Raw genomic sequence first — 26,565 nt, forward strand, 5'->3', positions numbered from 1 at the left:
TACTAAAGGGTTAAAAACAACTAAAATGATAAAATGAAAAAAGGAGAGATGGCTTACCTTAATAATGAAATGTAAGCCACCTCTCCTTTTTTTTCCATTTTTGTTGTTTTTTACTCAGTTTCTTTATACCCCTTACCCCTTTTTGCTTTAAGGATTTGCAGGTGACAACTTCATGGAACAAGAGACTGAAAGCCAGCCTTACCTCATTGCCACATTGACCATTAATTATGAAGCCAAAAAAGAATTGGCTTGATAAGACGCCTATGAGAACAGAGCCATATGGTTTTCCCAAGGAGATAAAATATGTCCATGAGAGGCTTATATTCAAGTGCTAAAGTCAGTGTGGATCTCAGAGCCTCAACATGAAGATTCTTCTGTTTCTCTCTATCTTTGGACTCTCTGGTAGGTATGGATTCAGCATCTGTCTCACTTTCTAAAATCCTAAAAATGACTTTTTCCAAGAACATCATCTTTCTACTCCATGGAATACTAATATCTTTCTATGATATATGAGACTTGTTCTTTCAAGGTAACCTTGTTTTCTTTGTAGTTGTCAATCAGTGATGGGCAAAAATGTTGGTATTCTTTTCGCATTCATTTTCACGAAAATAATGTTCGAATAGTTTGACTTTCATAGAAAGAAAATTTGTAAAACGTTTGTGATTTTTTGCATTCTTGGCAAATTTTCAGGATACGAATAAACAATTTTAGCACTATATGCAAAATTTTGCAGTAACATTACCAGTTGTTTGCACATGTTTGCATCAAAAAGAAAAATATGTTTCCTTTGACAGTTACAGAGTACCCAGCAAGCTAATGTTGAACCAGAACTCATTGGAGTGTGTAAGGGACTGCAATGGACCAAAAATCCCTCTTACTAAAATGCTATGGAAAATGTTCTGTTTTAAGAAAGCAATTTTTTTATTTTCCTTTGAAAGCAAATTGAAAAAGAAGCACTTTCGATGCAAAAAAATAATTTGGTGAAAATTTGCAAGCAAAGTTGTTGTCAATCAGCCTACCTCTTTTATTGACTTTTTGACTGTTATAAGGACCACTCTTGTGGAAAAAAAATGTTTGGGTGGGGGATGGGGGGAAGATAATCAGACATCTGTTTAGATACAGATGCAGAAGGGAATACTAAATGTTTTGAAGGAAAAAATACTTTTTTAAATGTACAAGAAATTAATGCCATTGACATTACAGTGGGGTGCAAAAGTTTGGGCAACCTTGTTAATCGTCATGATTTTCCTGTATAAATCTTTAGTTGTTATGATAAAAAATGTCAGTTAAATATATCATATAGGAGACACACACAGTGATATTTGAGAAGTGAAATGAAGTTTATTGGATTTACAGAAAGTGCGCAATAATTGTTTAAACAAAAATTAGGCAGGTGCATAAATTTGGGCACCACAAAAAAAGAAATGAAGTCAATATTTAGTAGATCCACCGTTTGCAGAAATTACAGCCTCTAAACGCTTCCTGTAGGTTCCAATGAGAGTCTGGATTCTGGTTGAAGGTATTTTGGACCATTCCTCTTTACAAAACATCTCTAGTTCATTCAGGTTTGATGGGTTCCGAGCATGGACAGCTCTCTTTAACTCACACCACAGTCTATTCAGGTCTGGGGACTGAGATGGCCGTTCCGGAATGTTGTACTTGTTCCTCTGCGTGAGTGCCTTAGTAGATTTTGAGCACTGTTTTAGGGTCGCTGTCTTGTTGAAAGATCCATCCACGGTGGAGCTTCAGCTTTGTCACGGATTCCTGGACATTGGTCTCCAGAATCTGCTGATACTGAGTGGAATCCATGCGGCCCTCAACTTTGACAAGATTCCAAGTCCCTACACTGGCCACACAGCCCCACAGCATGATGGAACCACCACCATTATTTACTGTAGGTAGCAGGAGTTTTTCTTGGAATGCTGTGTGCTTTTTCCTCCATCCATAACAACCTTGTTATGCCCAAATAACTCAATTTTAGTTTCATCAGTCCACAGCACCTTATTCCAAAAACAGCCTCTCCTTGTGTAAAGTGCACCAAATGGTTGAATGATGCACAGTGACTACATCTGCAGCAAGATGATGTTGTAGGTCTTTGGTGCTGGTCTGTGGGTTGACTCCGACTGTTCTCACCATTTGTCGCTTCTGTTTATCTGAGATTTTTCTTGGTCTGCCACTTCAAGTCTTAACTTGAACTGAGCCTGTGGTCTTCCATTTCCTCAGTATGTTTCTAACTGTGGAAATAGACAGCTGAAATCTCTGAGACAGCTTTCTGTATCCTTCCACTAAACCATGATGGTTAACAATCTTTGTCTTCAGGTCATTTAGGAGTTGTTTTGAGACCCCCATGTTGCTACTCTTCAGCGAAAATTAAAAGAGGAGGGAAACTTACAATTGACCCCCTTAAATACTCTTTCTCATAATTGGATTCACCTGTGTATGTAGGTCAGGGGTCACGGAGCTTACCAAGCCAATTTGAGTTCAAATAATTAGTTTTAAAGGTTTTGGAATCAATAAAATGACAACAATGCCTACATTTATGCACCTGCCTAATTTGATTTAAACAATTATTGCGCACTTTGTGTAAATCCAATAAACTTAATTTCACTTCTCAACTATTATGTGTGTCCTATATGATGTATTTAACTGACATTTTTTATTGTAATAACCAACGATTTACACAGGAAAATCATGACGATTAACCTCCTTGGCGGTATGGACGAGCTCAGCTCGTCCATGTACGCCAAGGAGGATTGCTCAGCCCCTGGAGGCTCTTTTTTACTTACTTTTTTTCAGAACATGTAGCTAGCACTTTGCTACCTACATGTTTTGTCCGATCGCCGCCGCTACCCTCTGATCCACCCCGATGTGCCGCTAAAGGGGCTGTCCCCCCCCCCCCCCCCCCGAAACGCCTAGCGCAGCCTGGTGAATCACCACCAGGCTGCGCAATGGGAAGGATCGGAGCTCCCCATTATGTCATGACGTCCATGAGGTCATGTCCGATCATCACCATGGCGACGGGAGACGCAACGATAGGAAATCACGCTTCTCGCAGGATCGAGGACGCGTAAGTATGGCCGGCAGGGATTGGGAGGGTGGATGCGGCCGCGGACGGCATGGCATACTGCTGTAGCTAGCAATATGTTAACTACAGCAAGAAAAAAAATATTTAACAAAAACGGTAATGCGTACTTATGTACGCATTACCCAGAACACCAGGGAGGTTAACAAGGTGGCCCAAACTTTCGCATCCCTCTGTATCTGGCCTATGTTTGACTAAGCTGTCAACAATCTTTGCTTCAGTCTGATATGACACAATATGGCGCAGACTTCAGTGTGTTTAATAAATCCATTGTTGGTTCATCTCCAATCATGTCTAGTGCTCTCCAGTCCAGTAGAACCTCAGTTATCTCACTGTTCTAATGTGTTGACCTTGATTTTGTCTCCCTCCAGCTGCTGTACCTATCGGTAATGATGATAAGATTGTTGGCGGGTACACCTGCCCTGAAAGCTCCATTCCTTATCAAGTGTCGCTGAATGCTGGATACCATTTCTGCGGAGGCTCCCTGATTAACACCTTGTGGGTGGTTTCTGCTGCTCACTGCTACCAAAAGTAAGTACTGGAAATTAAACAAGAAGAAAATGCTAAAGGGCAATCAATCTAATTGTGATATTTTAGTGTTTGGTGAATAGTGTGCAAAAATCACCTTGGCCCTTAATGTATTTATACTTACCTGGTGCTACCTCCAGGTGGGGTCCCTCCCCCTCTAGCTGCTCCATTCTCTCATTATCCCCACTGGTAATCTGGTCAGCCACGGCCCGTCATTCTCTTGTACGCAAGTGCAGCCTGGCTGTGCTCCTGGTGTGCCTTGCACCCGGGAGCATTTAGCACCTGCACTGTTACTACTGCAGGAGCGCAAGGAGGTGTGTGCGTGTGGCCAAGCCATGCTTGTGCAGAAGAGTGTGACTGGCCAGATTATCAGGGGGAATAACAAGAGAATGGAGAGGATGGTGAGGGAGCCCACACACCTCATGTGGCTGTAGGAAGCCACAAGTAAGTATAAATACACATCAAACATCTCAGATTTCCTTTACAGAGAACCTGTAACAAAAAAAAGTTCCCCTGGGAGATCGTCACCTCGGGAGGGGGAAGCCTCAGGGTCCAAATGAGGCTTCCCCCTCCCCTGTAGCTGCAGGCAATCCAGCGCTTGCTCCCCTGAAGTGTCCCGGAATCCTCCCTCGACAAGCCTGACAAGCGCTGATTTATTTACCTTTCCTGGCTCCAGCGGCGGCGCTGTTGCGGCTCTCCGCATGGAGATAGGAGAAAATAGCCGATCTCTGTTAGGTTCGCTCTACTGCGCAGGCGCAGGAGACCTGCGCCTGTGCAGAAGAGCGGGCCAACAATGGTCGGCTATTTCCGTCTATCTCCGAGCGGAGAGCCGATACTGCGCCTGCGCTGGAGCCGGGAAGGTAAATATTTACATCACCGCTGTTCGGGGAGCTTTATCGCCGCCACCGTGGGACCAAGGAGGATGGGGAGACCTTGATAGGATCCGGAGGCTTCCCCTACCCGAGGGGAGTACCCCCCAGGGGAGATTTTTTTCATTACAGGTTTTCTTTAAAACAATTTTTCAGCACTCTACATTCAAAAAAGTTCCAAAAAGTTAAAGAAAAGTACAGTCAAGATGATTATAGCATGTTCTTGATTGTTGGTAGCTTAAAGGGCATTTTATTGATAAGGTTTGAAAATATCACTTAGGTGAAAACTCAGGAGCAAAAGTGAATTAAATAAAGGCCCTAATGCTTTCCTCGGTTTCTTGGGGACAGTGGTGGTAAAGTTCATGTGTTCCTTGTACAATTCCTAGTACACAACACTAAATAAACATATGTGCCTTTTAGTAGCGCTTTAACAGTGTTTAATTATTTATTTTTATATAGGCGTATTCAAGTGCGGCTTGGAGAACACAACATAGATGTGTTGGAAGGACCAGAACAGTTTGTGCAGTCATCGAAAGTCATCCCACACCCTCAATATAACCCCAACACACTCGATAATGACATCATGCTGATTCGACTCAACAAACCAGTCAGGTTTAACACCAACGTCCGGGCAGTGAATCTTCCAACCCAGTGCGGCAGAGTGGGGTCCCGCTGTCTCATTTCTGGCTGGGGAAACACTCTGAGCGATGGAGGTCTGTAGTGAGGAGCACAAATTTTGCATAATCTTAATTTTGCATTGCAATTACAATGCGAAATCGTAAAGTGAAATTTCTGCGAAAATTGTACTTATTTTTGTATGTAAACAAAATCTGGAACCGCAATTTTGCATAAATTTCGTGCCAATTAAAGCAGTTAATAGCAAAGCTTCCATACATGCTGTTGTCGTTAAAACATTGCTACATATGTTAAGGAAAAGAGTGAGAACAAGTCAAATTTTTTTTTTCAAAAAGACCTTGAAGTTTTTAACCACTTCACCCCAAAGGGCTTTTACCTAAACAGACCAGAGCAATTTTCACCTGTCATCACTTCTCCCTTTCACTCGCCAATCACTTTATCACTACTTGTCACAACAAAACGATCTATACCTTTTTTTTGCCATCAATTAGGCATTCTTTGGGTGGTGGTGCATTATGCTAAGAGTTATTTTATTATAAATGCATTTTAAGAGGAATAATAAAAAAAAATTAAAACATTCATTATTCTTCAGTTATTTCTCAATAAAATGTTTTACTGTAAATAACCCACATATTTTATTTGCCCATTTGTCCTGTTTATTAAAACATTTAAATTATGTCCCTAGTACAATGTATGGCGATAATGTTTTATTTGGAAATAAAGGTGCAATTTTTCAGTTTTGTGTCCGTCACTAAGTACAATTCCATAGATGCAAATATAACAGTAATATAACCTCATGCCATACATATTAAAAAAAGCAGAGTCCTTAAAGGGAACCTTAACCGTGGATTAAGAAAAGGTTTCACTTACCTGGGGCTTTCCAAAGCCTCCTGCAGCCATCCTGTGACCGCGCAGCTCCTCCAGTGTTCTCCTGTCCCTCGCCGCGACTTAGTTTCGTTTCCAGCCGACTGCCAGTCGTCCTCCTGCAACGCGTCCTATTCTTCCGCATTCCGAGACGTAAAGTGCCGTAAAGCGCGTCCATGGAACACATGCCCCGTCGTAAAGCGCATCCGAATGACGCGCTTTACGGCACTTTACGTCGGGAAATGCGGAAAAATAGGACACATTGCAGGAGGACGACTGGCAGTCGGCTGAAAACGATACTAAGCTGTGGCGGGGGACCGGAGGACACTGAAGGAGCTGCACGGGCACAGGACGGCTGCAAGAGGCTTGGGAAAGCCCCAGGTAAGTGAAACTTTTTTTAATCAACGATTAAGGTTCCCTTTAATGTAACTATTTATGTGTTTGTTTATTTAAATGTGCTTTATTTTGGTAAGGGGCTGTGGGGGGGGGTGGAGGTATTAATTTATGTTTATTTAATTTAAAGTGTATAAAATGCAGTGTAAAATGTAGTGTAGTTTTTTTTTTTTTTTGTATGAAGTTTTGAATCAGGATGATACCATTTATTGGCAAACTTAAAATAATAAGCAAACAAGCTTTCGGCTGCATAGCCTTTGTCGGGCTTTAATACTGTTTGCTTGCAAGCTGAAGGAACAAAAAGAATAAGAGTAAGCAAGCTTACAATACCCTGCTGCTATTACTGTTGTATGTCATTTTTGTTCTTTTAACCACTAGATGTCCTCATAATCACTGCTTCTACGCTCAGAGACAGTGATTGCTACAGCAAAGCTCACTAGCTTCTCTTTGAACCCATGATCTTTGCTTACAGGCACATTGATTGGTTCAGGGAAGTCTTCTTCCCTTTCACCAATCCGTTGGGTAAGTGCGGGGGGAAGGGGATCGCTCATGGACGGGAGAGGATGTTTTAAAACGTCCTGTGGTCCATTAAAAGGGGAAGGCTCCTCTGCATTACTGATGGGAGGGGAGAGAGGAGGGGCGGTGGGGGTCCACAGAAAAAAAAAAGAAGGACCAACAGGACGTTTTAAAAACAGTGGATGGGGAGGTAGTGGTTAAGATAATCAATTTTGTGAGATGGGACATTGCGAATGAAAAACAAAATGTGGAAAATGACAGCTAGAATGTTTACCATTCCAAAGACTGCTTTATAAAGTGATTTGTGTTTTCTGCAGATAATTATCCACAACTCCTTCAATGCCTTCAAGCACCCATACTCTCTGACCAACAGTGTCACAATGCCTATCCTGACAAGATCACACAGAACATGATGTGCTTGGGATATCTGGAGGGTGGCAAGGACTCCTGCCAGGTGGGTTAGCAGACAACTTCCAATGTAAATCCTCCACCCCCATGTACAAAAATGCACAGTTCCTAAAGGAGGTAAAAAAGCGGACACGAACAGAAGGAGATACAGAATAGTATAAGTGATGCAGGTAGTAAGGAAGGTACAGTCACAAGCAGAGCTACCAACTTTTCTGAAGAAAAATATCCAGCATTACAATAGTCTGAATGAGGATGACACAGCCATAAGTGGCAATAGGTATAACTGTGGAGAACATAGGTATAAGGGTACAAGTAGTGAGGAGGACAAAGCTACCAGGGGCAAAGATAGTAAGGAGGAGGAGAAATATGTGATACAGTGAGGAGGAGGACAAAGCTATTGGTGAGTGACACAGACAGTAAAGAGGACAATGCCATATGTGTCACAGATAGTGAGGAGGAAGACCAAGCTATAGGTAGCACAGTTAGTGAGGGGGGGAATAACTATAGGTAACACAGATAGTGAGAAGGACAAGACCATAAGTGACAGAAATAGTAAGGAATAAAGTGTAGAGAAACCGAGAGCCCAATATAGTGTAATATGTTAAGCATAAATGAAGTAAAGGTTATCGTGAGAAAATTATACTCACAAACGTGGGTTACCACAAAGGCAACCACTGTATAGGCAGGTGAGGAGATTAGACCTGTCCTCACTCAGGGATAAGAAGTCGCTCTCTGTAGATGCGAAAGGGGGTAGATCACCCCTCCACCAGGTGTGGACACGGTATAGCAGTAGGAGAACAGAGGCGCCAGCAGGATAAAAGCGGATAAAAACTTTAAAATTTGCTGGGAGGAAGTGGTGGACTTACCTCCATAAAGCAGACACGAAAGACTGTCTGAATAGTAGCAATCACATTTATTAAATAGTACCCCAAAAAAGTGCAACGCGTTTCGCAGGCCCAGCCCGCTTCATCAGGCAATAAACGTGGGGACAAAACAGAATTTCGGCATTAGCAGGTGTAGCGCCTCATAACGTTGCACTTTTTTGGGGTACTATTTAATAAATGTGATTGCTACTATTCAGACAGTCTTTCGTGTCTGCTTTATGGAGGTAAGTCCACCACTTCCTCCCAGCAAATTTTAAAGTTTTTATCCGCTTTTATCCTGCTGGCGCCTCTGTTCTCCTACTGCTAGAAATAGTAAGGAGGAGGAGGACAAAGCTGTAGGTGACACATTTAGTGAAGGGAACATAACTATAGGTGACACAGATAGTGAGAAGGAGTAGGAGGATAAAGCTATAGGTGACCTAGATAGTGAGGAGGAGGGGGAGGGCAAAGCTATAGGTGACACGGATAGCAAGGAGGAGGACAAAGCTATAGGTGACACAGATAGTGAGGAGGAGGAGGATAAAGCTATAGGTGACCTAGATAGCGAGGAGGAGGACAAAGCTATAGGTGACACAGATAGTGAGGAGGAGGAAGAGGACAAAGCTATAGGTGACCTAGATAGTGAGGAGGAGTAGGGCAAAGCTATAGGTGACCTAGATAGTGAGGAGGAGTAGGGCAAAGCTATAGGTGACCTAGATAGCGAGGAGGAGGACAAAGCTATAGGTGACACAGATAGCGAGGAGGAGGAAGAGGACAAAGCTATAGGTGACCTAGATAGTAAGGAGGAGGAGGGCAAAGCTATAGGTGACACAGATAGCGAGAAGGAGGACAAAGCTATAGGTGACACAGATAGCGAGGAGGAGGATAAAGCTATAGGTGACCTAGATAGTGAGGAGGTGGATAAAGCTATAGGTAACCTAGATAGTGAGGAGGAGGACAAAGCTATAGGTGACACAGATAGCGAGGAGGAGGACAAAGCTATGGGTGACACAGATAGCGAGGAGGAGGACAAAGCTATAGGTGACCTAGATAGTGAGGAGGAGGGCAAAGCTATGGGTGACACAGATAGCGAGGAGGAGAAAGAGGACAAAGCTATAGGTGACCTAGATAGTAAGGAGGAGGAGGACAAAGCTATAGGTGACACAGATAGCGAGGAGGAAGATAAAGCTATAGGTGACACAGATAGTGAGGAGGAGGAGGGCAAAGCTAATGGTGACACAGATAGCGAGGAGGAGGAGGACAAATCTATAGGTGACACAGATAGTGAGGAGGAGGAGGACAAAGCTATTGGTGACACAGATAGTAAGAAGGACAAAGGTGCTCCGTATGATACCCTTCTGTGGTTAGTGTATATATATATATATTTATCTGAGGAAGTGGTTCCAGGCCATGAAACGTGTTGTTTTGCCCTTCCAATAAACTGTTAAATATTTTGAACAGCTGTCCTTGTTGAGTCAATTCCTACCTTCTTTTTAAACAGATTTTAATTATTGTATATATTCTTTCGGCATCTCCAGTTACCGGATAATTGTACCTTCTTTAGTAACTGACCTCCAGTATATTTCATTCTGTTGTCTCTGTCCCTCAGGGTGACTCTGGTGGCCCCGTGGTTTGTAATGGAGAGCTGCAGGGAGTGGTGTCCTGGGGATATGGCTGCGCTGAGCCCGGATATCCTGGGGTCTACACCAAGGTGTGTAACTACCTGTCCTGGATACAGAAGACAACCTCCAGCTACTAACCCTGCCCAGAGGACACAGCAAGCAAGGGGCTTCTATCATGCTCACGGATATGGAAATAAAATCTAAAAATAAAACCATTGTGTTATGTTTTGTCTGTTTGTTAAAGGGCCACTAATATATAAAGATGAAATCCGGCACCATCGATGATTTGCTCTTTCACTTTAATAACAAGGTACTGGCATAGTTACAACGTTTCGGAGGACTAGCCTCCTTTATCAAGTATTACCAGCATCTAAGGAAACACATAACATGTTGCAATATATATACAGCTTAATCTCAGCTTTGCACAGTCGCAATTTAGCGACCAATCCCCTTCCGTCCGCCGCGCGGACCTTATGGGGAACTGCTACTTAATATGCACAAGCTTGTGCTCCAATAGCAGAGCACTCACGGACAGTCAGCCGTGCGACGCACGGGGGTGGAGCCCAGAAGGCCGCTCACGGACGCCGACCAATACGGGCGCAAATCCCCAGATGGCATCACATCAGGTACCGCCCCTAAGAAGAGCGGACCTGATGGGGGACAGCGCTCCGTAAGACGGAAGAAACTCCGCCTATGGGCAGCGTCATGTGACATGTGTGAAGGGCGAACGAAGTCCGCCCCTCCCACCGTCACCAGGCAACCATCTAGGCGTCCACAGCCAGCGCGCACGGCGCTGTCTACCTCAGTTGCAGCAGCATACAGCGGAAATCCATCTAAGAGAAACATCTAAGAAAAAGAGAAAGTATATGATCACTACACCACAGATCAATACATAGCTCAGTGCTATTAGGCATCATATGCAGCAATGCAAAAATAAAATAAAATAAGAAGACAGCAAAAATAAATAAATGTTACTATATAAATGGCATCATATCATATTCCCTATTCATGCCTCTAGGTTCAAGTGTATCAAGTCTGCGTATCCAGATAGCCTCCCTATATAATAATTTTTTAATTCTATCACCCCCACGTCTAGGTGGCTGAACTTGCTCTAATATTTGGAACCTCAGCTGGCTAACAGAATGATTAGCATGACTAAAATGGGAAGGAACTGCCAATTCATTAGCATGATTTCTTATAGTGCTCTTATGTGCTGATAGTCTAACTTTCATGGGTTGTGTGGTCTGCCCAATATAGAGAAGACCACACGGACACTTTAATGCATAAACAACGTAACGTGAGTTGCAATCGAACTGTCCACCAATGCCAAACCTAGCACCCGAATGGGGATGTGAAACATAGTCACCTTTAATAACACTGTGGCAATGGACACAATTTAAACAGGGATAGGTGCCGTTGGGTCGAGCCGAAAGAGCACCCCCACCCCTCTGGGTGCCCATATCCGCCCGCACCAATTTATCCCGTAGTGTTGGGGCACGTTTGTATGACATCAGTGGACAGCTCTGAAACTCTTCAATATGTGGAAAAGCAGTTTTAAGAATATTCCAATTGCTGCGTATGATGCCCGCCACTGCATCGCTATATACACTGTATTGGCTCACAAATGGTACTCTCTTAGAGTTGGTTAGTCTACGACGAATATGTTGACTCCTATTTGTTCCCACATTGGTCCTAGCTCTACTAAGCACTCGCTGTGGATACTGTCTCTTAATAAACCTGTCCTGCATCTCATCTAATCGTTGTTCTCTAAGTTGTTCATTTTCTACTATCCTACTAATTCTCTGAAACTGACTTACTGGAATAGAACATTTAGTGGCTGCCGGGTGGAAGCTGTCAAAACACAATGTTGAATTGGTGTCCGTAGGTTTAATGTAGAGGTCTGTGCCCAACCTACCCTCTGTGACACACACCATTGTATCCAAAAAGCTCACCTCCCGGCAATCACTATGTATAGTGAGTCTAATAGCTGGACATTGCTCATGAAGGTTATCAACAAATTGTTGTAAGCTCGAATGTGACCCCCTCCACACGCAAAAGACATCATCAATGAAACGAAGCCAACAAAGGGCATTGCTAGTAAATATCTCGTTAGTATAAACAAATGTTTCCTCATAAGTGTTCATGAAGATGTTAGCGTAGGAGGGGGCCACATTCGAGCCCATCGCTGTGCCCCTCAGCTGTAGATAAAATTGGTCCTCAACCAAGAAATAATTACACGTCAATAACAATTGCAACAAATCACATCGAAATTTAACCTGCTTGTTATCAAAATCAGATGCACACCTAAGGACGGACTCGACTGCCTCTACACCCCCATCGTGAGGGATGGAGGTGTAGAGGCTCTCAACGTCCAATGTAACCAATAAAGCCCCCTCTGGAATCTCAGGCAACTTCTCAATAGCATCAATGAATGTGGTCGTATCTCTCAGATATGATTTACCAGACACTACGTAAGGTCGCAACACAACATCCAAATATCTAGCCATGGGAGAAAATATAGAGTCTATCCCGGCCACAATGGGCCGCCCCGGTGGCCGGGACAGACTCTTATGTATTTTAGGGCAGATGTAGAAAACGGGTATGATTGGATGAGGTTGAATAAGATATTCCTTAAGCTTAATGTCTATGATCTCATCATCAACTGCCTTCGTCAACAGTGTCAGGATCTTATCCTGAAATGCTTTGGTCGGGTCTCGTTCTAATCTTCATCTTTATACTGAAGACCGGGACTTGGGGCTGAAAGTAGTGTTGGGCGAACATCTAGATGTTCGGGTTCGGGCCGAACAGGCCGAACATGGCCGCGATGTTCGGGTGTTCGACCCGAACTCCGAACATAATGGAAGTCAATGGGGACCCGAACTTTTGTGGTTTGTAAAGCCTCCTTACATGCTACATACCCCAAATTTACAGGGTATGTGCACCTTGGGAGTGGGTACAAGAGGAAAAAAAAATTTAGCAAAAAGAGCTTATAGTTTTTGAGAAAATCGATTTTAAAGTTTCAAAGGGAAAACTGTCTTTTAAATGCGGGAAATGTCTGTTTTCTTTGCACAGGTAACATGCTTTTTGTCGGCATGCAGTCATAAATGTAATACATATAAGAGGTTCCAGGAAAAGGGACCGGTAATGCTAACCCAGCAGCAGCACACGTGATGGAACAGGAGGAGGGTGGCGCAGGAGGAGAAGGCCACGCTTTGAGACACAACAACCCAGGCCTTGCATGAGGACAAGAAGCGTGCGGATAGCATGCTTTGTACCACCATGCAGTCATAAATGTAATAAAGATAAGTGGTTCAATAAACAGGGACCACGCGGCAACGCTAACCCAGCAGCAGCACACGTGATGGAACAGGAGGAGGCGCAGGAGGAGAAGGCCACGCTTTGTGAGACACAACAACCCAGGCCTTGCATGAGGACAAAAAGCGTGCGGATAGCATGCTTTGTACCGCCATGTAGTCATAAATGTAATAAAGATAAGAGGTTCCATAAACAGGGACCGGCAACGGTAACCCAGCAGCAGCAGCAGCAGCAGCAGCACACGTGATGGAACAGGAGGAGGCGCAGGAGGAGAAGGCCACGCTTTGTGAGACACAACAACCCAGGCCTTGCATGAGGACAAAAAGCGTGCGGATAGCATGCTTTGTACCGCCATGTAGTCATAAATGTAATAAAGATAAGAGGTTCCATAAACAGGGACCGGCAACGGTAACCCAGCAGCAGCAGCAGCAGCAGCAGCACACGTGATGGAACAGGAGGAGGCGCAGGAGGAGAAGGCCACGCTTTGTGAGACACAACAACCCAGGCCTTGCATGAGGACAAAAAGCGTGCGGATAGCATGCTTTGTACCGCCATGTAGTCATAAATGTAATAAAGATAAGAGGTTCCATAAACAGGGACCGGCAACGGTAACCCAGCAGCAGCAGCAGCAGCAGCAGCACACGTGATGGAACAGGAGGAGGCGCAGGAGGAGAAGGCCACGCTTTGTGAGACACAACAACCCAGGCCTTGCATGAGGACAAAAAGCGTGCGGATATAGCAGCAATGCTTTTTGCCGCCATGCAGTCATAAATGTAATACAGATGAGAGGTTCAATAAACAGGGACCGGAAACGCTAAACCATCCCAGATGTTCATCGGTCATGTTACTTGGTTGGGGTCCAGGAGTGTTGCGTAGTCGTTTCCAATCCAGGATTGATTCATTTTAATTTGAGTCAGACGGTCTGCATTTTCTGTGGAGAGGCGAATACGCCGATCTGTGATGATGCCTCCGGCAGCACTGAAACAGCGTTCCGACATAACGCTGGCTGCCGGGCAAGCCAGCACCTCTATTGTGTACATTGCCAGTTCGTGCCAGGTGTCTAGCTTCATGCCCGGTTTCAGGTCCAGCGGTGCCAGCCACAAATCCGTCTGTTCCTTTATTCCCCTCCAAATTTCCTCCCCTGTGTGCTGCTTATCCCCAAGGCAGATCAGCTTCAGCAACGCTTGCTGACGCATGCCAACAGCTGTGCTGCACTGCTTCCACGATCCTACTGCTGCTGGTGCTGGGTTAGCATTTCCGGATGAGGTACAGCTTTGAGATGCGTTGGAGGAGAAGGAGTCAGAGAGGTAGGTGCTGCTGTTGTTATCCAGCTGTTTGCGGCGTGGGCAACACCCGCGCCGTAGCAGGTGAGGAATCGCTGCCAGGCTCCACAAGGTTCACCCAGTGCGCGGTAAGGGAGATGTATCGACCCTGGCCGAACGCACTCGTCCAGGTGTCAGTGGTGAGGTGAACCTTGCAGGCAACGGCATTCTTCAAGCTTCGGGTTATTTAGCTGACCACGTGCTCATGCAACTCAGGCACTGCAGAGCGCGCAAAGTGGTAGCGGCTGGGAACCACGTAACGTGGGATGGCCACTGACATCATGCCCTTGAAGCTGTTTGTCTCCACCACTCGATATGGCAGCATTTCGCAGGCCAGAAGCTTGGCTATGCTGGCTGGCTGTTACTGCCACGGCCCGGGGGTCATTTGCTGGCAATTTCCTCTTGTGCTCAAACATCTCAGAGACAGACAACTCAACCGTAGCGCTGCACACCGAAGGGCTGTTGGTTGTTGTGTTTGATGAACACTGGGAGACCTCAAGAGCACTAGTCCGGAAAGTGACAGTGTCAGCATCGTCTGATGTTTGTGAATGTTGTGAACCACGCAATGGCTGGGCTACTGCTGCTGCTGAGGCGGGTCTGGTGGTGAGTGTGGTGAACCCAAGGGAGGCAGTGTTGCTGGTGGTACCCTGTCCTGCCGCGTTTGCCCACAGAGTGGGATGTTTGGATAGAATGTGGCGGCTCATGCTGGTGGTGGAGAGGTTGTTAATACTTTTCCCCCTGCTCAGGCGGGTCTTGCACACCTTGCAAATCGCCATGGTAACATCCTCAGTGCAGTCTTCAAAGAAAGCCCAGACTTTAACTGGCTGAGGACTCGGACCTCGTGCGTGATGTGCTGGTGCTGCTTAACCCACTGCTGGACGCTTGAGAGGTCATCCAAGTAATTATCTGGTCCTGTTCTTTTGGATCTGTGAGGGTTGTTGTCCTGGACAACATGGGCAGTATTGAGTGGGTTTTCTTGGGTGCTCCCCTGTGGCCTGTACGTGAACCGTCAGGGGAAACACCTCTTCCCTTGCCCCTCCCTCTTTCACCGGATTTCTTCCTCATTTCACTTATCCTTAAAGTACACGCTGACTGGCAGCAGTACAGTGGCAGTACAGAAATGCTATACAGTGGTGGGTGAGCGGTGTACCACTATTGTCAGCAGTGACACAGAGCACAATGCTATACAGTGGCGGGTGAGCGGTGTACTACTGTTCCCAGCAGACACAGAGTGGAAGTAAACACAATGCTATATAGTGTGGCTGAGCCGTGTACACAGAGTGGCATTAAACACAATGCTATATAGTCTGCTATATAGTCACCCCGAACAGGGTGATGTTCTGCAGAACCCGAACAGTGGCAAACACTGTTCGCCCAACACTACTGGGAGGGAACGCAGATTTTAGTACCTAAACACACGATACAACATGTTTTCCGGGGTCGGACTCTGAGGCACATACAGATGGTCCCGATCATCATCCTCATCATACAACTCTTCTCCTGAGTCTGACCCACCCACCACCTCTGCCACCCCAACATCCCCAGACACAGACCCCTCATCGTCCTCAACATTAACTTGGGATGCTGGCCTGAGCCAGACCTCCTCCTCCACATCAGGCCCCATCATCTCCTCAATGGCAGCCCTCATTAATCGCTCTGGCGACGGACTGATGGACACAACGTTCTCCTCCGGGGAGGGCTGCTGCTGACCACTGGCTGCTGGGGTGGATGTTATAGCTTGCGTGGGGCGTTGGCTGTTGCTGTTGTTGGGAGTGCTGCTCACAGCGGAGGTCTCTGGGGAACTCATGTTGAGCTCATATAGTGGTTGACGGTGAGTGGAGTATTACTGATCCCAGCAATATACACACTGACTGGCAGAGTACGCAATGCTATATAGTGTGGCTGAGCGGTGTACACAGAGTGGCAGTAAACACAATGCTATATAGTCTGGCTGAGCGGTGTACACAGAGTGTCAGTAAACAATGGTATATAGTCTGGCTGAGCGGTGTACACAGAGTGGCAGTAAACACAATGCTATATACTCTGGCTGAGCGAGCGGTGTACTACTGTTCCCAGCAGACACAGAACAGTAAACAGAATGCTATATAGTGTGGCTGAGCGAGCGGTGTACCACTATTCCCAGCAGACACAGAACAGTAAACAGAATGCTATATAGTGTGGCTGAGCGAGCGGTGTACCACTATTCCCAGCAGACACAGAACAGTGAACAGAATGCTATATAGTGTGGCTGAGCGAGCGGTGTACCACTATTCCCAGCAGACACAGAACAGTGAACAGAATGCTATATAGTGTGGCTGAGCGAGCGGTGTACCACTATTCCCAGCAGACACAGAACAGTAAACAGAATGCTATATAGTGTGGCTGAGCGAGCGGTGTACCACTATTCCCAGCAGACACAGAACAGTAAACAGAATGCTATATAGTGTGGCTGAGCGAGCGGTGTACCACTATTCCAAGCAGACACAGAACAGTGAACAGAATGCTATATAGTGTGGCTGAGCGAGCGGTGTACCACTATTCCCAGCAGACACAGAGTGGCAGTAAACAGAATGCTATATAGTGTGGCTGAGCGAGGTACACAGAGTGGCAGTAAACAGAATGCTATATAGTGTGGCTGAGCAAGCGGTGTACTACTATTCCCAGCAGACACAGAGTGGCAGTAAACAGAATGCTATATAGTGTGGCTGAGCGAGGTACACAGAGTGGCAGTAAACAGAATGCTATATAGTGTGGCTGAGCAAGCGGTGTACTACTGTTCCCAGCAGTGACACAATGACAGGGGGGACCCTGGCTAGCGTGGCTGGAGCGCGAACTACCCTGCCTGCCTACCCAAAGCTAAACCCACAGACAAATGGCGGAGATATGACGTGGTTCGGGTATTTATTTACCCGAACCACGTGACAGTTCGGCCAATCAGAGCGCGTTCGGGTCCGAACCACGTGACCCGTTCGGCCAATCACAGCGCTAGCCGAACGTTCGGGGAACGTTCGGCCATGCGCTCTTAGTTCGGCCATATGGCCGAACGGTTTGGCCGAGCACCGTCAGGTGTTCGGCCGAACTCGAACATCACCCGAACAGGGTGATGTTCTGCAGAACCCGAACAGTGGCGAACACTGTTCGCCCAACACTAGCTGAAAGTCCTTTACTTCCAGGCACATCATAACAACATTATATCTACTGGAGTGCAAACTATTTCTACTATTCAAGGGCCACTAATATAAACATTTTTAAAATGTAATCCTTTAGCAGCCAGGTTATTTAGAGGATTGCAATTGCTCCAGGCCAATTTATTTTAGCACATTTTTTATTTCCTTGATTCTAATTAGTACTGCTGTAATATGTATTTATGGCCACTTGTAACTAGGGGGCAGTGTGAGACAATAATTAGAGGACTTCTGCTTTCAGTGTCTATATTTTCTGCTAGCAAAAAGAGAGAGATTAAATCATTCCAAGAATTTGAAGCACAACGAGTTTTGCCGACTGAGGTCAAAAACAGTGCACTTATCTCAGACGAGATAAACCTTTTAAAGCTGCTAATGGGTTAAAATGTGTACATACTAGCTAATGGCCCGGCGTTGCCCAGGTATGTATTTGGCTGGTGCTGGCTCTGCCCACTTTTTCTAACCCTAACACACAATTACTCAATTACCTAGTTTGTGAGCTTTGCGGTCTTTGGCATCAATAATTTGCATTAAAATGAAACAAATCTGATTGGCTGTGGCTCCACCCCTTTTATGAATTTGAACCCCAGTCACCCAATGACTAACTGTACCAGGTTTGAGGCTTGTGCCATTAACAGGATTATGCAAAGTTTGAGAACATTAAACCATAAACAGTGCAGTTTACATTTTCCCAGTGGAATTTGTATTTGTCTCCACCCACTTTTTGGTTATGGGAATAAAAAGTATCCCCCCCCCCTCTCCCTCACCTAGGTCCCCCATCCCCGCTACTCCTCCAGCTACATGCCACAAAACTTGTTACAATGTATAGCGGCGGTGAACGGGGAGCTTACCTTCTCTCCACTTCCTCCACTTGACGTGTCACTGCCTGCAATGCCGCCCTCTATACTTCAAAAGGCCACATTGCAGACAGTGACGCGACAAGCGGAGGAAGTAGGGGGAGAAGGTAAGCTCCCCGCTTGCCGCTGCTATACATTTTAACAAGTTTTCCCGGCATGTAGCTGGAGGGGGTAGCGGGGACAGGGGACCCAGGTGAGGGGCATGTTCCCTCTCCCCTCTGACTGCTGCCACCCCTGCCTGCAATACCCCTCCAGCATGGCGGCTGCCTCTCCCCCCACAGGCTGGGACACAGAAATGGATCATTTTCTGTGTCCAAATCTGCCTGTGTACAGGGGGATCCGTTTTTCTATTACCTGCCACTACCCCTGCGTGTATCAGGATCCAGATCCGTTGTGTGAAAATACAGCAGATCCGGACCTTCCGTTCAGGTTTTAAAAGAGGGGTCCCCGCAAACGCAGACGGATCCATTTTTTTATGGGTGAAGAAGACAGTTGGTAGCTAAAACACTGGTATCCGTGGCTCCGGTTTTGATCCGGCCTGAAAAACAGAGCCACAGATACGTTTCGGGACCTAGTGTGAACGAGTACTTAGAATCAATTTACTGACAAATCTCCTCTGGCCTAATACATCACACTCGCTCTGCCTAAACATGGCTGTCACTATCCTTACATTTCATTAACTTACGCTATTAGTGCGACCCGCGGTACTCAACTAAGTGTTGCTATGGTACCGCTCATTACCAGTAGTGTGCGTTACCTTCACAACGGTAACTGGACATGAGCTTGGAATGGAGGAAAGAAGGTTTTAGCAGCATATATTGATGGCATTTACAGTTACAATGACTACACAGAGGATGGTAATACTTTGATCAGTGAGGTAAAAATTCTGTCCTTGTGAACCGTCCCTTCTCTAGCTTAAAGGGCCACTATTGGGAAAAATAGTAACATTTTAAAAACATGTAAACACATATAAATAAGAAGTGTGTTTCTTTCAGATTAAAATGAGCCATCAATTCCTTTTGTCCCATCTTGCTGTCACTTACAGTGGGTAGGAACATCTGACAGACCCGACAGGTTGTGGTCTAGTCCATCTTTTCACCTTAGCTGTAAGGAGAGCTGATGGATGAGATAGACAAATAAGGAGAGAAACATTGTAAGTTACTGTTAGTCAAATAAGGATAAATAAAGCATGAGTTAAAGAGGAACTGTACTGAAAATAACATAATGAATAAAACTGCTTATTTTTTACTACACTCATCTAAAGGTTTATTAGGATCACCATACGAATACAGTGTTTTGACCGCCTTTCGCCTTCAGAATTGCCTTACGGCACGAAGCTCCCGTTCCATCTCATCCCAAATATGCTCTATTGCAGGGCCGGCCTTTGACCTGAGCGACCGGTGCGATTGCTCAGGGCGCCGGCTTCCAGGGGACGCTCCTGTCCCCTGGCCGAATGTATTAATATGGATGCTCCCGTTCCATCACATCCCAAATATGCTCTATTGCAGGGCCGGCCTTTGACCTGAGCGACCGGTGCAATCGCTCAGGGCGCCGGCTTCCAGGGGACGCTCCTGTCCCCTGGCCGAATGTATTAATATGGATGCTCCCGTTCCATCACATCCCAAATATGCTCTATTGCAGGGCCGGCCTTTGACCTGAGCGACCGGTGCGATCGCTCAGGGCGCCGGCTTCCAGGGGGCGCTCCTGTCCCCTGGCCGAATGTTTTAATATGGATGATCCTGCTCCGCCCCCTGGTGCCGCTGCTGGGGGTGATGGGGGCAAACATGTCCGTGCGCCATAATGGAGGGGGGAGCCACAGCGCGGGGAGGGCAGCCCGACCTCTCCCTCCCTTCCTCTCCGGGCCACCGGAGGTGAGTTATCTCTGCTGCAGTCTGCATCGGAGGGGGGAGCACAGAGGGTGGCCCGGAGAGGGAGGGAGAGGTCGGGCTGCCCTCCCCGCGCTGCGGCTCCCCCCTCCACTACGAGGGGGGGGGGCACCTACCTACCTACCTACCTACCTTATACTGGGGGCACCTACATATCTAACCTATACTGGGGGAAGCTACCTATCTAACCTATACTGGGGGGCAGCTACCTATCTAACCTATACTGGGGGTCGGCTACCTATCTAACCTATCCTGGGGGGCACCTACCTAATCTAATCTATACTGGGGGGCAGCTACCTATCTAACCTATCCTGGGGGGCACCTACCTAATCTAACCTATACTGGGGGGCACCTACCTAATCTAACCTATACTGGGGGGAAGCTACCTATCTCACCTATCCTGGGGGACACCTACCTAATCTAACCTATACTGGGGGCAGCTACCTATCTAACCTATACTGGGGGCGGCTACTTATCTAGCCAATACTGGGGGCACCTACCTATACTGGGGGGCAGCTACCTATCTAACCTATACTGGGGGCACCTACCTATCTAACCTATACTGGGGGCACCTACCTATCTAACCTATACTGGGGGCAGCTACCTATCTAACCTATACTGGGGGCAGCTACCTATCTAACCTATACTGGGGGGCAGCTACCTATCTAACCTATACTGGGGGCAGCTACCTATCTAATCTATACTGGGGGCACCTATCTATCTAACCTATACTGGGGGCAGCTGCCTAACTAATCTATACTGGGGGCAGCTGCCTAACTAATCTATACTGGGGGCAGCTACCTAACTAATCTATACTGGGGGCAGCTACCTAACTAATCTATACTGGGGGCATCTACCTATCTAATCTATACTGGGGCAGCTACCTATCTAACCTATCTAACCTATATTGCAGGTACCTACCTATCTAACCTGTACTGGGGGCACCTTCCTATCTACCTACGCACTACTAAGCCCGCCCCCCCCCCCCCCCATTAGTGTATGTGTGTGGTGCGCTCACACTTGAAGAGGATGAATGGGGGGGGTACCAAAATCTGGTTACGCTCAGGGCGCTGTGAAACCTAAGGCCGGCCCTGCTCTATTGGGTTGAGATCTGGTGACTGTGGGGGCCATTTTAGTACAGTGAACTCATTGTCATGTTCAAGAAACCAATTTAAAATGATTTGAGCTTTGTGAGATGGTGCATTATCCTGTTGGAAGTAGCCATCAGAGGATGGGTACATGGTGGTCATGAAGGGATGGACATAGTCAAAAACAATGCTCAGGTAGCCCGTGACCTTTAAACGATGCCCAATTGGCACTAAGGGGCCTAAAGTTTGCCAAAAAAATATCCCCCACACTATTACACCACCACCAGCAGCAGCCTGCACAGGGGTAACAAGGCATGATGGATCCATGTTTTCATTCTGTTTACGCCAAATTCTGACTCTATCGAGACTCATCAGACCAGGCAACATTTTTCCAGTCTTCAACTGTCCAATTTTGGTGAGCTCGTGCAAATTGTAGCCTCTTTTTCGTATTTGTAGTGGAGATGAGTGGTACCCGGTGGGGTCTTCTGCTGTTGTAGCCCATCTGCCTCAAGGTTGTGCATGTTGTGGCTTCACAAATGCTTTGCTGCATACCTCGGTTGCAACGAGTGGTTATTTCAGTCAATTGAAGCAACTGCCATGTGATTGGTTGATTAGATAATTGCATTAATGAGAAATTGAGCAGGTGTTCCTAATAATCCTTTAGGTGAGTGTATATTCATTTATAGATTATTTAGTCAGTGCTTTCCCATTGTTAACCAGAGGCGTAACAATAGACCCTGCAAGGGATGCAGCCGCAGGGGGCCCAGAAGCCACAGTGGGCCCTGTCCTGAGAGACTGACAACTAAGAGCAAGGAGAAGAAAAACTTTCCACTCTCTGCACAGTTGTTCTAATGACTGCATCTGCTCAGCCACTGATAAGGAATCATACAAAGTTTTGCAGACAAAGACTTGTAGACACTCCCTATTCAGTGTTCAGCAGAGTCTTGTGTACAGTGCTGCTTTACCCCCAACCTTTTTACCCCTCCCCAAGTGCTGTGTCCTGTAGTGATGCTTGAAGAGTCTGGGCACGGAGAAAAGGTGAGAGGGGGTTCCATTCAAATTTTTGCAGGGGGGCCCTGTGATTTCTAGTTACGCGCCTGTTGTTAACTCTTTCCTCTCTCTCTGATTTACCTTATGAAATGTATCACTGCTGTTAACATTTTTAGTTCTGTTTAGTTATTTGAAGGACAGCATTTTCAATGAATACATCATGGCACAACACAGTCTTGCAATACAAAAATGTAGATACAACGTTATTCCAAAAAATACAAAAAATGGAAATGTGCGTAAACATTCTTATCCAAGGGAATCCAATCTTCATGAGTAGCAATAAAGCATGCCAAAACAGGCTTTCACGAATTTGATAGGATTAATGATCTTGACGAAATGAGCAATGATAATTTCGGCGAAATCCCCCTCCCCTCCCCAAGTGCCCAGTAGATTGTGAGATCCTCTGAGGTCAGTCAAAAAAGGGGGACATATAAAAAAGGGGAATGCATAGGAGGAGCGGGGGAGACAAAGAGTTAGGGGCACATGACAGAGAGCCTGGTGGGAGAGGAGAAATTGCAGGAAGGACTCTCACCAGGACTGTAGACGTCATCAGTGCTGCTTGGCAGGGACATGCTGTTAAAAGAATCCACTGAAATCTGAAAAGAGGAAAGGGTGATGAGGGAAGACAACAGGGTGGGAGGGGGAGCTGGGAAAAGAGATAAGATTACTTGCAATCAAGCTAATATAAATTACCTAGTGCTTTCTTTTCTGCTCACTACAGAAGTTGGCTTTCAGCACCTGTATCACTGGCTTCTGTAACAGCAGAATGCCCTGCATTATTCATTAATTACTCTGATCAGAATTAATAATCAATAGTCCAGGGCACTCTGGTATTACAGCAACCAGTGCACATGACTACTAATGACAGGCAACTTCTGAAGCACTAAACACATCCTGCCACCTCTCCCTTCTAATGTCCCAGCTGCAGCACAGCAATCATTCTCTCTTCTCACCCTTCTGCTGTGCACATTCACTCACTGCAGGCTGTGTGTAGAGAGTGAGGAGACACATTGACCACAGGCAGAGCCGGGACAAGGTCCTCCAGCACCCAAGGCTGGGACACTAAAGTGTGCCCCTCCATCCCTCCCACCCCAGCTGTCACACACTGATTACTATTGGACTAAGAGGCACCCCAGGACCCCCAACACCTTAATCTCTAGTTATCTGGCTTGCAGTCACTGCCATGTATCCCTCTTTCTTATTTCTCTCTGCTTCAAACACAATAGGGGAATGATAGCTGAGTGAGTTGTACGCCCCCTCCTACACTGTGCCCTGAGGCTGGAGCCTCTCTCTCCTCTGCCTCGGCCCTGTCCACAGGACAGGAAGGGGGAGGGGTGCTACATCTAGTGCAGGAAGTAGCACAGTCCCCTGAACTGCCTGCTGCTATTTTCACAAATGATGCCCAAACTATGAAAAAGGTCCCAGGTGGAAGAACAGGTGACGGAGCATCACAGCAGCACCCCTAGCTATGGGTTCACCCATTGCAGTGAGCACCTGCAGCCTGATGGTAGGTACGCCACTGCTCTGGAATTGGATGGGTCACTTGGCTGGTGCTCTGGAACAAGTTTACCTTCTGCAAATGTTCACACAATTCTTCATGTTGAATAATGTAGTGTGATAGAATAAGAGCCAACATGCCATTTATCAGATTGGTGAGGGAAAGCAAGTCCAGGACACTCGCCAGGTATCACAAGGTTATAACAACAGTGAGATGGCTGTGTCTTTGTTGTGTCTTTGTTGACTGTTTCACATTTAACATCAAAAAAAGACTTTCCCAGAAGCATGTTACAACAGGTCTTTAAAGAAAACATTTGGTTTTTTTTTTTATTTGGTTTTTTTTTTAAAAGCAGATCTACTTACCTGGGGCTTCCTCCAGGCCTTGGCAGCATTTGTGCCCTTTGCCGCAGCTCTGCTCCCAGCCAGTGCCCTCCGTTGCAGCAGCCGACCTGGGAAGGTCAGCAGCCTCTGCATCTGTGCAGATGCGTGGCCGCGCTGCTCGCAGATCACATAGTCGGGAGCTTTTTACTGCGCCTGCAGCCGGGAGCACGACCACAAGAGCGGTGCGGCCACGCACTTGCACAGGGGCCTCGCAAGGTCGCTTGCTGCAACACAGGGACCCTCGGGCCATCGGCTGGCAACAGAGCTGCGGCGAGGGACACATAACCTGCCAGGGCTTGGAGGAAGCCCCATGTAAGTACAGCTGCTTTAAAAAAAAAAACACTGGATGTTTCCTTTAAAGAAAATCTGTAATGAAAAAAAATCCCCTGGGGGGTACTCACCTCGGGTGGGGGAAGCCTCCGAATCCTATTGAGGCTCCCCCCGTCCTCCTCGGTCCCACGGCGGTGGCGAAAATTCTCCCGGAGAGGCGGCAATGTAAATATATACCTCTCGGGCTCCAGCGCAGGCGCAGTATCAGCTCTCCCCACGGAGATAGGCGAAAATGGCCGATCTCCGTCGGGCCGCTCTACTGTGCAGGCGCAAGTCTCCTGCGCAGCAGAGCGGACCCAACAGAGATCGTCTATTTTCGTCTATCTTCGTCAGAAGAGCTGCAACAGCCCCCGCTGGATTTGTCGCCTGTGCGTTCCGGGGGCTGCAGCGAGACCGCCGTGGGACACAGGAGGACGGGGGAAGCCTCGATAGGGTCAAAAGGCTTCCCCCTACTTAGGTGAGTATCCCCCGGGGAACTTTTTTCAGTACAGGTTTTCTTTAATGTTTTTCTTCACCTTTCTTAAAAATGACTCCTAAAATTTTAGGCACTCTATTGTGAAATTTAAAATACATGTGTATGCATACTTATGAGTAGCGATGGTCAGAATTGCACCTTTACAATTCCGCGGACATTCCAATTTCCGCCAATGCCAATTTCCAATTTCCATTTTATCGATTTCCGTTTTTCCAATGTTCTGATTTTTCAATTTCCAAGGAGTATTTTATTGATCTTTTTTTTTTGCAGAGAATGCAAAAAAAAATGACAAAAAAAATCGGAAATCAGAAAAGCGGAATCTTGTGATTGGTCTAAAAATACCGCAGTAATCCGATTTTCCGAAAAATCTGCATTCTTTGATTGGTCCAATGCTTTTGAGTTCTGTGATTGGGATAAAATTACCAAGCTGCGGTAAATCAGATTTCCACGGAATTCCTATTTCCGTTTTCTGAATTCCGATCGGAAATTCGCAAATTTCATTGCATTGCATTTCTCCCAGAATTAAATGCACTATAAATTAATTTTCTCCTATGTTGCTTACAGTGGGCTGTAAAATATTGTGGATTGGACAGATTTTGGACTAATCCATCTCTTCATGGGGGATTTTTAATACTTCTTTTATTCTTTACAAGAGCACTCTTTAAAAATGATCTGTATAAGTATGCCGTTTCTCCTCTACTCACTTGCACACTATTTAGGCAGTGGAACTTAGCTCTGCTGTTCAGGAAATGCTTTTGAACACAAAGAAAACCCTGAGAATCCTGCATGAGAATATAGACTAGTCCAAAACCTTTTACAACCTAACTGTAAGTGGCAGCAACACTTACTGAAAAAAAGTAAGTACATTTTACTCTCGAACAAATGTACATACATTTTATACATATGCATACACATGCAAATTTAAAGGGAACCTGAAGTGAGAGGGATAAGGGCCGGTGCTGCCATAGAGGTAAAGAGGGCAATTGACCCAGGGCCCCGAACTCTGCAGGGTCCCCCGCACCACTGACCCTGCTAAATACTGCTCTCCTTGCCTTGCATCTCTCCTCCCTGGAACCCTGCGTGTCTGGCAGCAGAAGTAATTACTCACCTGTCCCGGCCGGTGGTGGCTGCACAGTCCAGGCACTCTAGCCACATTGTCTGCCTCTTCTCTATGACCCGGGACGTGTTATGTGTAATCATGTGGCAGGTCATAGAAAAGGAAGCAGACAGCATGCCTAAGAGCGCCTGGACTCTGCAGTCGGCTCCCGGCGGGAAAGGTGAGTAATTACTTCTGCTGCTACACAAGCAGGGACCCAAAGAGGAGAGGTGTGAGGCAAGGAGAGCTGCAGCAACACATGCAGGGCCCCTGGCATATTAATTCATTTTAAAGATTACACAATG

General features: G+C 46.3%; 1 protein-coding gene across 1 annotated transcript; it reads left to right on the forward strand.

Annotated features, from left to right (window-relative positions):
- The first annotated feature begins 347 nt into the window (after nucleotides 1-347).
- LOC137535935 (cationic trypsin-3-like) lies at nucleotides 348-9,966 on the forward strand. Its single transcript, XM_068257829.1, has 5 exons — nucleotides 348-402; nucleotides 3,454-3,613; nucleotides 4,939-5,192; nucleotides 7,206-7,342; nucleotides 9,769-9,966. Exons 1-5 carry the CDS (start codon nucleotides 363-365, stop codon nucleotides 9,916-9,918), a joined length of 741 nt encoding a protein of 246 aa, XP_068113930.1. The 5' UTR covers nucleotides 348-362; the 3' UTR covers nucleotides 9,919-9,966.
- Nucleotides 9,967-26,565: the final 16,599 nt, after the last annotated feature.

The sequence above is a fragment of the Hyperolius riggenbachi genome, chromosome 10 (assembly GCF_040937935.1).
Source record: "Hyperolius riggenbachi isolate aHypRig1 chromosome 10, aHypRig1.pri, whole genome shotgun sequence".
NCBI lineage: Eukaryota > Metazoa > Chordata > Amphibia > Anura > Hyperoliidae > Hyperolius > Hyperolius riggenbachi.

Bases quoted from the DNA above. Each gene is read 5' to 3' on its own strand.
- LOC137535935 (XM_068257829.1), top strand. From the start codon at position 363: ATGAAGATTCTTCTGTTTCTCTCTATCTTTGGACTCTCTG. The intron at 403-3,453 runs GTAGGTATGGAT...GTCTCCCTCCAG, and splicing joins CTCTATCTTTGGACTCTCTG to CTGCTGTACCTATCGGTAAT. The intron at 3,614-4,938 runs GTAAGTACTGGA...ATTTTTATATAG, and splicing joins GCTGCTCACTGCTACCAAAA to GCGTATTCAAGTGCGGCTTG.